At 57.7% G+C, this 11,059-nt stretch overlaps 1 protein-coding gene across 1 annotated transcript in view; it reads right to left on the bottom strand.

Moving 5' to 3' along the window:
• The window catches only part of HSPG2 (heparan sulfate proteoglycan 2), a 110,871-nt gene that overhangs the window by 80,179 nt on the left and 19,633 nt on the right, over positions 1-11,059 (bottom strand). The window contains 15 exon segments of the mRNA XM_006777662.2: positions 6-194; positions 415-495; positions 835-927; positions 6,207-6,398; positions 6,781-6,921; positions 7,229-7,323; positions 7,642-7,691; positions 8,156-8,242; positions 8,621-8,748; positions 8,891-9,004; positions 9,169-9,280; positions 9,930-10,048; positions 10,167-10,346; positions 10,538-10,714; positions 10,830-10,970. Of these exon segments, the coding sequence (XP_006777725.2) occupies positions 6-194; positions 415-495; positions 835-927; positions 6,207-6,398; positions 6,781-6,921; positions 7,229-7,323; positions 7,642-7,691; positions 8,156-8,242; positions 8,621-8,748; positions 8,891-9,004; positions 9,169-9,280; positions 9,930-10,048; positions 10,167-10,346; positions 10,538-10,714; positions 10,830-10,970 (1,899 nt within the window).

Raw genomic sequence — 11,059 nt, 5'->3', positions numbered from 1 at the left:
CATTCCTCCACCTCCAGGGCCGGGGGTCCCCTCGAGGGTCCCGGCTGGGCCACTTCCAGGCTGACCCCGCTGATGCTGGCCGCCAGGGGCACCGAGGAGAACGTGGCCCGGACCAGAAGCTCGTCCAGGTCAGCCAGCGCCATCAGGAGGTGCTCGCGTGTGGCTGGCTGCCCGTCAGGCCGGCGCCAGAATTCCTGGGTGGGGGGATGATAGCATGTGTGGGTGAAGGGGGTTAGGCCCTGTGTGCTGCTTCTGCAGCAACCTGCCCCCCAACTCGTGCCTTCCAGGCATTGGAGGAGGACTCTGAGGTGAGGATGGGGGAGTGAGCAGCAGGGTGGCTGACGTCAAAGCCGGACTACAAAGCAAGGGTACGGGTAGGGGAGAGTCGGACACAGGGTGGCCGGTGCCCCTTACCTCTCGGAAAACAATCTCAAAGCTCTTCCTCTCGGAGCCCTGCAGCGCTGGCTGGGAGGCCACCAGCATGATGTTGTTGCCCTGGGAGACACCAGTGGGATTTGGAGGGGAATGAGGGGCTCTTGGGAACAGTGGAGTCTTCCACCAGTTCCAGACTTTCTGTACCACCAGCCTCCCACACTCCAATCTCCCAGGCTCATGTGCTCAAAGGAATCTGGCACATGCCCACTGCCCCCTTCTCCCGGCAGCTGGGCCTCTGCCTGGGTAGTGTGCAGCCAGATGTTGAGGTGGGAGCATGGGGTTACCCCCTCCCCCCAGCCCGTGCCAGGCCAGCTGAGTGCTGGACTGAAAGGACAGAAGAAGCAATGAGGGTGCCCCCTGGCCTCCCTCAGCCCCCCCAGCATGGAATCGGGTGCTCACCATGATCTGGATGTCAGGGTCAGAGAGCGAGCTGCCCTGAGCCCCAGCTGTGTAGGACAGGGTGTACCGCAGCTTCCCGCCATAGGCCGCCACCTGCAAGAGGCAAGCCCTGCAGTCACAGCCTGATTGCCCTCCCCAGGTGAGGGGGCAAAACCTCTCAAGTGCTTTTGTACCTGTGCTATCTCACCCCACCATCCAAATAGAGGCCGGTCACTAGGCCTGGCCTGTGCCTGCCCAGGAGACAGGCCATCGCTCAGTTCCTTCACAGCCTGCGCCGGTGGCAATGACCCTGAGCAGCCTCTTTTCTGCTTCTGGGGCTCCCCATTTCCAAGTGCCCGATAATCACACCCAACATGCTCCAAGTCCCTGTCCATCAGAAGGAACTACCCACAAAGCAGACAGGAGTAAGGACAGTGACCACCCAGGGGAGGCTGCAAAAGGTTCCAAGTTCTTAGTCAGGGGGATGGGGCTGAGGGTGGCTCCTCAGAGGTCTCGTCTCCTGGGCAGGTGGGTTTTGTTTGCTCAGAATCCATTTCCCCGCTTTTGGCAAACTGCAGCCTTGGTTTCCTTTAAAAGAAACTATGTCCTACATGCAGGCCATGTAGTTTGAAGAGAGACATGAGCCAGGCCCAGCCAATCTGCACATTCCATCAATCCCCCCTCCACTCCATCAGATGTGGACATGTGAACCTGGCACATCTGCTCTTTCTACTGGGACAGAGAAACTTCCTTTACCAGACATTCTGGAAGCCGGAGGAGGACACCAACTGAAATAAAGTCTTAATGAACCCCTGGATCCAGCCATGCCTGATACCAGACACCCTTGGACTCTGGAGTTACCTGAGCCAATAGATTCCTTTCTTTGTTGCCGACAAGACAGCTGGACTTAGGTTTTCTATGGCTCACAATGAAACAGCCCTTAGGGCTGCCACCGAACACTTTCATGTGAGCAGCCAGAGCCTCAGCTCCGCCCCACAGGACTTCCCTTTCTGTCCTTTGCCACCAGGGCAGATGTTCAAACCAATACCACAGTGCATCACGCCTAGCCCATTTGTTCACTTGTTTGTTCATTCAGTTGTGAGCATTAATTAAATGTCTTTGGACGACATGCCAGTCCTGGGCTACACGGGCCCCGAGGTGTTCTCCACAAGCTCAGGGTAAGGTAAGAAGTTTAGGGCCCTCACCAGACAACCATGAAACAACTAGTTTTCTGTTTGCTTTGGATGCCACAGGTCACGTAAAATACTGCACTCAGCACAGCGCCTGAGACACCAACCCAAGGGCTGCCAGCCCTGCCACGTCCAGCTCCACCCGTGGCTTCAGCAGAGCTTCCCATCCTCATTCTCCTGGGCCAGACTTTCTTGTCTGCTGCTCTGTGTGTTATTTTATTACAAATTATGTGTATTCTTTAGAACAGCGGTCGCCAGCCAGTGGTCCGTGGACCACGGGTGGTCTGTGAGGTCCGAAAGGTTGGCAACCGCTGCTTTAGAAGACCCTAAGTCATTTTCGGAATAAGATGGAGGTAATGCCAAGATAACACTAATGTTAATGACAGTGCTGCTGGCGCTGATAACAGGCAGGATAATCAGACTGACTGAGCGCTGAGAGGCCAGGGTCTTCGCTCATCTACAGTACAGCGCACAGTGAGTGCTTCATCAATGCTTCTTGAATGAACGAATGTGGTGCCAAGAGCTAGTTCAGTGACACAGGGTAAACGGAGCCGAAAGGAGGGGTGTCTACTTCCCGAGGCTCCCTCTAAGGCAGTGGTTCTCAACCTTCCTAATGCCGCGACCCTTTAATACAGTTCCTCATGTTGTTGTGATCCCCAATTTCATTGTTACAAATTGAACGTAATTAAAGCATGGTGATTAATCACAAAAACAATGTCATTATATATGTGTTTTCCGATAGTCTTCGGCGACCCCTGTGAAAGGGTCGTTCGACCCCCAAAAGGGTCGTGACCCACAGGTTGAGAACCGCTGTGCAAGACAGCCCCCAAACAAGTCCCTTCCCCTCTCTGGGCCTTGGTCTACCCATTTGATCATGAAGGGCTTTGACAAAGGGCCTTCTGACATTTCAGGATTCGATGACACCCTGAACCCTCCCAACTCCTTGTTACCTTGTTCCCCAGGAAGGCTCGGGGCAGCTGCCAATAATAGAGGCTTTCCGGAAGTAGAGAGAAGCTTTCGTAGGAGAGAGAGAACTAGGACAGAAGGACAGGCAGTGAGAGCTGAGGGAGCAGGTGCGGGGCACGAGGGCCGAGGGATGGAGCCCCGCACCCCACCGTCCAGGTTCCAGCCCTGCTTTTGGAAAACCTGCTTCCCTGTCTGGACCGAATACCCCAACTGCTCTCGCTGGGCGTGGTTGGGTCTGTGTCTCCTGTGGACCCCAAGGTGACAGACAGCACACCAGAAAACATCTTTAAATTTAATGGCAGTCTTAAAGTGTACTTAAAAATGTATAGCTAGCATGACTGAGTTGTTCCATGATTGATTTAAGGAAAATCTGAACTAAATACTAGTCCAGGCAGTGTGTGGAAACGCCAGAAATTGTAAAGTTGGTTCAGAACCAATGTCTAGAAAACATGGTGTGTGTGGGTCTTTGGTGGGTGCCTTGGCACATACCTGCGAACCTATGGAAGAGAGAGGAGCAGAGGAGGCGGCGGAGGAGGAGGAAGAGGAGGAAGAAGAGAAGGAGGACGGAACTGCTCGCAGAGCAGCTGCAGGCTGGGGATGGGGCAGGAGCCCGGGGGCAGGGGGGTGAGGTTGGGCAGCAAAGCTGGAAAGGAGCTGCCAGATCTCAGCGTCCATCCGCCTCTGGGCCTCATCCACCTGAGGGACCAGGAGAGGGAGGACAGGGGAAGGAGCAGAGAGGGATAGAAAGGATGTCATGAGGCTTTGCCCTCCCGCAGGCCGCGCCAGGCCCAGCCAGCCGCCTGCTTCTGTTCTATCTGTTCACAACTGCTGATGCCTGACGCTCTGGCCCTTGCACCCGCCACCCTCTTGCTCCTCATGAGCCTAATGGGGCTAGCCCAGGACGGGCTCAGGTGCCTATGGGCTGTGGCTATGGAAACACATATAGAGGGTACCTGGCAAGAGAGGGGCAGACCTACAGGCATCTGTGGGAAGGAGGAGCTCCTTGGGCCTCACTCTCCATGCGTACCCACGGTGCCAGGCCAAGCCATTCATGGCTCTGGAATGTGTCCCAAGGGAAACACTGGGGTGGGCTGGGCATCAGGCTGGGGCCTGGTCTGGCATGGGGAAAATGGCCCAGGAAGGCCAGGGCCTCGGCTCAAGGCTCCTGCTTGGACTGGGCTCTCTGGGGCCCCTGACACAGCCTGTTCAGGCCAGGCCCTGGTTACCTGTGAGAGCTGCTGAGCCCGGCCCCTGCCCTCTGGGGGTCCTGGGATCCTCCCAGTAGTCACAGCTACCCGCAACTGCTCCTCTGAGAGGGACGTGCGGTTCTGATGGGTAGAGGGCATAGGCCAGCTCAGACCTCCCGGGACCTAGAGCTGGAGGCCTTGGGAGTGTCCTCTCCCGGTGGATATCATGGCCAGAAAGGCTCACACTGACTGGGGAGAAAAATGCATGCTCCCCTCTCCAGGCTGGCACACAGGGGTTAACTCCAGGCTGCTAGAGGGGGGTACACACAGAGGGTTAATGGAGGCTGCTAGGGAGGCAGTGCTGGGATAACCTGGGGGCCAGGTATAGTCATGTGGTTTTTAGCACGGAGTTAGTTTCCCTGCCACTCGGCCACCACTCTGGCCACCAGATGGTTGGCACCAGAACTGGACCACACGGCAGATAAGGCACACCCACCTCCTGACTCTGACTCCTAGCATCGCAGGGGCTTGGGCACTCAGTGCCATGACCAGGGAGCCAACGGGCACCACCTGGGTTCATGCAGACCCACAATGCCTTGGGCACTGGGCATCTCCCCATGCAGGGCTGAGGGCATCCAAAAACACACCATGCCCATGTCACGTCAACTTCACACCACGCAGATCACATCATGGGCCTACCTGGTGAGCCCGGCGCAACCGCGCAAAATATGCCTCCCTCTGTGGGGCACAGGGAAACACCAGGAGAGGAGTCAGAGAGAGAGAGAGGTCTAGGAACTGCAGGCCAGGCCAGGGGAGGAGGAACCCGAGAAGGAAGAAGAGACTAGAAGGCAGACAGCCCTGGGAGAAGGCTGGGATACTTGGGTCTGTCCAAGGAACAAGGTCAGGACAGCTCGAGACTCTGCCTCCTAAGCATCCCTGACCTTCCTGGGGCCCTGGGTGAGAGAACATGTCTGCTTGAACACCAGCCTCAGCCAGCAGGGGACTCCCGGACCAGGACCCCCTTTCTCAGGGTGCCACCCAATGACCATGACGACTCAAGGAACGCATTTGGGCAAGCTGCCCTGGATCCTCCCCTAAGACCCTGCACCCCACAGGACCACCATCACCACCCACTAGACCTGTGGTCAGCAACCTGCGGCTCGCGAGCCACATGTGGCTCTTTGACCCCTTGAGTGTGGCTCTTCCTAAGCCTTAGGAGTACCTAATTAAGTTAATAACAGTGTACCTACCTATATAGTTTAAGTTTTAAAAAATTTGGCTCTCAAAAGAAATTTCAATCGTACTGTTGATATTTGGCTCTGTTGACTAATGAGTTTGCCGACCACTGCACTAGACCATGACTCCGGAGTAGCAAAGACATGCTTGTCTCTGACTAATGTAGTTAAGGGGGCCCTCGGACCTGGGTGTGAATCCCAGCATGGTCACCTTCTGGCTATGGGAGCTCAGGCAAGCTGCCTAACCTCTCACCCGAGTTTCCTCCCCAATGAAATAGTGCAGTCGTAGTGCATAGCTTATACAGCTGTGATTTGTGATATATAAATAAGTGCCTGGAACAGTGCCGAGCATGGAGTAAGAGCTCAATAAATATGACCTACAATAAGAATTATTATGCCCAACACCAAGCACAGAGCCATCGGCACAGGTGAATTTTCAGTGAGCAAATGAACAAAACTGAAACTGTGTCCTATGTGTCCTTGTGTTTCGTCCAGGACCTAATTGCATGAAAGCTAATAATCATCAACAGACGAGCACTTACTATGTGCCAAGCATGATCTCCAATCCTCCCAGCCACCCTGGAGCTGAGGTTTATCAAAAGGCAGCCAGCTGGCAATTGGTAAGGTCTAGACTGAGGCCTATCCAAACCTAAGGCCCGTGCACTTAACCACAATGTGGCCGACACCTGCCTGCTGGCCCAGACTGCTCTGAGGTCAAATAGCGTCCGAGTCCCCACTGGCCCCAAGGCTCAGCAGAGGCCTGGCCCAAAGATGACGATCAGGGAGGGCCTGCCAGCCTCTGCTGCATGTCATACCTTGTCTCCCTGGTATGTCTCCGGCAGCTGCCAGTAGAAGGAGTCGTGACCAAGTTGGGCGAAGTTGCCAAAAGAGAGCTGGGTGCCCTCAGGCACGGGTTCCACGGTGAAGCCTCCTGTCAGGCGGCTATTCCGCTGCGGATTCACCAGGGCAAAGCCTTGGGAGTCCCCGGGGGCAAAGTGGGTGGAGATCTAGAAGCAGGAGGGTGAGTGTCAGCCTGCGTACTGGGGCTGGCACCTTGGTGAGGGAGGGGCATGGGAGGGCATGAGGGACGGTAACAGGGATGGTTGAGATCAGGGCTGAGACAGAAACAATGGGCAAATGGGGAGGACAAATGGGGAAAGGAGGGGATTGGGCCCAGTGCTGACAAAGCAATTATGGGGTCAGGGGGAGTATTAGGACAGGGCGAGTGCTGCTGGGATCTGTACTGACACGGCAAGAATGGGGGCACGGGCATAGGTGTCCTCATAGACAGTGGGGATGCCCCTGGGCCAGGGTTCTGATTTGCCCCAGTGACGAGTCGGGGAGAGGCAGGTGGCAGGCCCCAGTGCAGGGGTGGGCACAGGCTCTTACCAGGTGGCGGGTGTAGGAGGAGCTGGCGCACTGCTGGCTGATGCCCATGCAGAAGCAGGGCAGGCAGCCGTCGGGGTTGCTGGCGCTTAGGTAGAAGTAGTGGGGCTGGCAGTGGCTGCAGGTGAGGCCTTCCACCCGGGCCTGGGAGGATGGATGAAAAGGTGGGTGCAGGGAGCTAGGCTGGGTCTCTTGCACCTCCAGCCACCCTTGAGCCCAGTCTTCCCAGCCATTTCCAGCAATTCTGGGAGCCCCTTTGGCCCCATACCCAGGCCCCAGATCCCATCAGCTGCTGCCTGACTTCCCACCAGTCTTGGAGCCGTGGGGCAGAGAGCAGCCCTCTGAGGGTAAGTGGCCAGGGCACAGCAACGGTCCCGAGGGTACAGTGAGAAGGCCTGGTAACCACTGTAGCTGCAGGTCAGGCCTCATAACGGGCTGGGTTTAGACTAACCTTGCACTGGCATTGGCCAGCAGCGTCACACTGGCTGCTGATGCTGCCCTGGGGGTCGCAGGCACAGCCAATTGGCTCTGGCATTTGGCCGTCTCCTGCAGTGGAGGGAAGCCACAGCTGGAATCCCAAACCCGCTACCAAGCACTCTCATTTCCACCACCCCCGGCCATCTAACCCTCCGCCAAGATAGGGAGCGTTTATTTCTGAACCACGGGTGGGCCTTCCACACATTCACAGCAGCCCTCTGGCATGGGGGTGCCTTAACTAATCCCCATGTTACAGGCAAAGAAGCTGGGGCTCAGAAAGGGAAAGTCACTTGCCCCAGGTGGAAGGAGAACAAAGGCTCTGTCCTAATTTCACCCCTGGGGCAGACTGGGTAGCCCAACCCTAACGGCTTCCCCAACTATACTCACTTCGGCATGGCTGGCCCTGGCGGGGATTGCCATAGTAACCTGGGGCACACCTATGGAGAGAGAAAGCACTAGATGAATGGAGGCAGAACTACAGAATCCTGGGGAGCCTGCTGTGAGTCAGGGATCAATGACCTCACAGCGCTGGAAGAAACCAATGGGCCTAACTCAGCCATTTTACAGCTGGGGAAACAGCTGGGAGAAGGGCAGGCACGTGGCCTAGGCCATGGAGCCAGTGTAGTTAGCATGCTCAGGCCTCAAACCTATGCCCTTCACAAGGATGAGGGGTTTTCTGGGAAGACTCTGGCCAGGGTGGGTCAGGGATGTGGGGGCTGGAGGTGAACTGCAGATCTCCGAGGACCTCAAATGGCAGGCTTAAGGTCGAGGCTTCCAGGAAGGGAGCTGATCACCCTCTGGGAGGCTTCTGGTCCCTCCAGGTCAGGGGGACTGGGCCCGGCCTGACTCCAGGGGCAGCCCCTCCTGCATGCCACCCACCCTGCCAGTCTACCCGCCTCACCTCTCACAGTGACGCCCACTGTGGCCTGGGGAGCATGAATCACAGGTCGGGTGGCCGTCTGTGTCCAGAAAGCAAGTGTGGGTGGCCCTGAGAGTGTGGGGGCAAATTCCCAGTTAAAGGTCAGCAGCTTTTTCTTCAGGACTAGGGAGTGGGGAGCGGGGGTGGGAAGGAGGGGCATGCTCACTAACATATTCCGAGTGCCAGGCACTTTACTAAGAGCTCCATCTGCATCATCTCATTCAGTTCTTACACAGGAAACAATGGAGTACATCATTATCCCCATTTCACAGATGAGGAGGTTGAGGCCCAGAAAGGGAAAATGTTATCATATCTTAAAACGACACACTGAGGAAGATGTAAGGCCAGGATTGAACCACTGCCTTTCAGGAGGGCCTGGGAGGGAGTAGGGGGGGGGGGCATTTCAGGAAAGGGGAAAGGCCAGGTACAGGCAGGGGTTGGACGCACTGGCCAGCAGAGGGGACTCCATAGCAAGGGCATGGCTGGCAATCATGTGGTGTCCCTTGTTGGGCATCCCCGTAGTATCCCGGCTGGCACTGCTCACACCGAGGGCCCTCTGTGTGGTGCTGGCAACCCTGAAGGGGCAGAGCATGGTTAGGGATGAGCCCCCAGAGGCCACAAGCCCAGGACTCAGATCCCATCAGCTGCTGCTACTTCCTGCCTGGCCACTTCCCCCTCCTGCGTCCCTCCTGGGGTAGGAAGAAGGGTGAAACTCACCTGGCAGTCGCCTGTTTCGGGCTCACAGACCTCCGTGTGGCCATGGCAGCTGCAGCGTTCACAGGTGCCCAGGTAGAGCCCGCTAGGCGTGCGTGTGTAGCCAGTGTCACAGTCCTGGGGGCAGGAAGATGGCAGTGGGAGGAGTTTCCTCAGCAGGACCCATTCTGAGCAGAGACCACTGGGTGGCGAGGCTGGGGTAGGCTTGGGGAGGGGGAAAGAGCTAAAGGGAGCACCATGAAAGGAGCTGGCTGGACTGGTGTGTGGGGCCCAGGGCTCACCTGGCAGGAGGGGCCACGGTACCCGGCAGGGCAGGTGCACTGCTCCACTTCCAGTGCAGGGTCCTGGCCAGTGTCCTCAGGCACAGCCACATCCATGCTGATGCCAGAGATCCTGGGTGTGACAAAACCCTCTGAATGAGCACTCGCTCTGCGCCAGGCATCTCTGGTATCCTACAGGCAACTAACTCATTCATCCTCCCAACAGCTCTGTCATAATGCTATGACAGAGGCCCCATCCAGGTCCCTAACTAGGCGTCCATCCCCAGCTGCTGCGAGGACTGTGGCGAGCAGCTTGCACCTGCAACTGTCTCCAGAGAACGCACCTTCCTCGCCCAGAAAGGTCACACCACCCCGGGGTGACCGATGACAGACTGACCCAGGCACAAAAGCTCCTTTGCCTCAAAGCAGGATGACCCTGAAGGGCTCCACAGGGATGAAGCAGAGTCTCCACCTGAAAGTACTTCCTGCCTGGCCACTTCCCCCTCCTGTGTCCCTCTCTCCCTCCTCCCCACAGGTTCCGCCTGTGAATCTTGTGCACCCCAATACCCATCTCAGGCTTTGCTTCTAGGGAACCTGACCTGAGACAAGCCCTGTGAGGGAGGCACTGTTATAATCTCCATTTTACAGATGGGAAAATAAGGCACAAGACGTCCACACCGCCTGCAGGAGTAGAGCTGGCAGTCTGGCGACAACGCTCACACCGCTGAGAATAGAACCGCCTGCGCAAACCCCCTCCGTCCCCCTGCCCCGTTCCCAGACACCTGCTCTCAGCTGGCCGCTGGCTGTAGGATGCCTGGATCAGGAGAGTATCAATGCCCGCCAGTGCCATCAGCAGATGCTCCCGTGTGGCCGGCTGCCCATCAGGCCGCTGCCATGCTTGCTGCCAAGGCAAGGATACAGGTGCTACAACCCCTGACATCCTGGGATACTGACACCCGAGTGGGAGAAGCAGGGGCCTGCCTCCTCCTCCGGAAGGCTCCTGGGACGCTGTTGCTCACCTCCCGGAAGGGCACAGTGAAGGTGCTGGGCTGGCCGGGGCTAGGCTCCCGGGAGGAGTGATGCTCCAAGACGATGCCATTGCCTTGCAGTACCACCAATGGCTGCCTGTGCAGGGGCAGGGAGCCAGGCTGGGGCTGCTGGGTCACTGTGAAGCGCAGCTCTCCTCCATAGGAGGTCACCTGGGGCACAGGGTGAACAGGCGCTCAGCTGCGGTCCCCCCAGTCGGACCGGCCACTGCTCCAGCCTCCCACTGCTCCCACCACCTTTTCCACTCTTCCCCCAAGGCGTTGCAACCCTCCTGCGCCCAAGCCTTTGCCTGTGCTGTTCTTGCTGCCTGGAATTCCCTTTCTTTTCCCGTTCCCCTGCCTACCTTGTCCCCCCGGAAACAGGAAGGGAGGTTCCAGAAGTGGGGTCCAGATAGGAGGCTGTGGAAGGAGGAGAAGACCAGTTCCCCAGGCGAGGGGGATGAGATGCCCATGCTGGTGGTGTGGGTGCCCGCAGCGTTGGTCAGGCTGAACTGACTGGGCGCCTCGGAGGCCCCGTGCACCTGGGAGAGAGAAGAGGCCAAGGTGGAGCTGTGCCCTGGGACTGGTGCTGAGTCCACCCAGCCCGGGGCTCGGCGGTCCCGCCTGTTTGCCCACCCGCCCGCCTCGGGTAGATACCTGGGCGCGGCTCCAAGAGGAGCTGGTGCACTGGCGACTGACGCCCATGCAGAAGCACTTCAGGCAGCCCTCGGGGTTGCGGGCACTCAGGTGGAAAGAACCAGTGATACACTCGTTGCAGAGACGCCCCACCACGTTGTTCTGCAAGCACAGAGCTGGGAGCTGCAGGATGGCCCACGGGAGGGGCTGCCTGGAGCTTCCGGCCAAGTCCGCCCACATTCAGATGGGCT

The sequence above is a fragment of the Myotis davidii genome, unplaced genomic scaffold, assembly GCF_000327345.1.
Source record: "Myotis davidii unplaced genomic scaffold, ASM32734v1 scaffold149, whole genome shotgun sequence".
Lineage (NCBI taxonomy): Eukaryota > Metazoa > Chordata > Mammalia > Chiroptera > Vespertilionidae > Myotis > Myotis davidii.
This window is presented reverse-complemented; position numbering and strand designations above follow the sequence as displayed.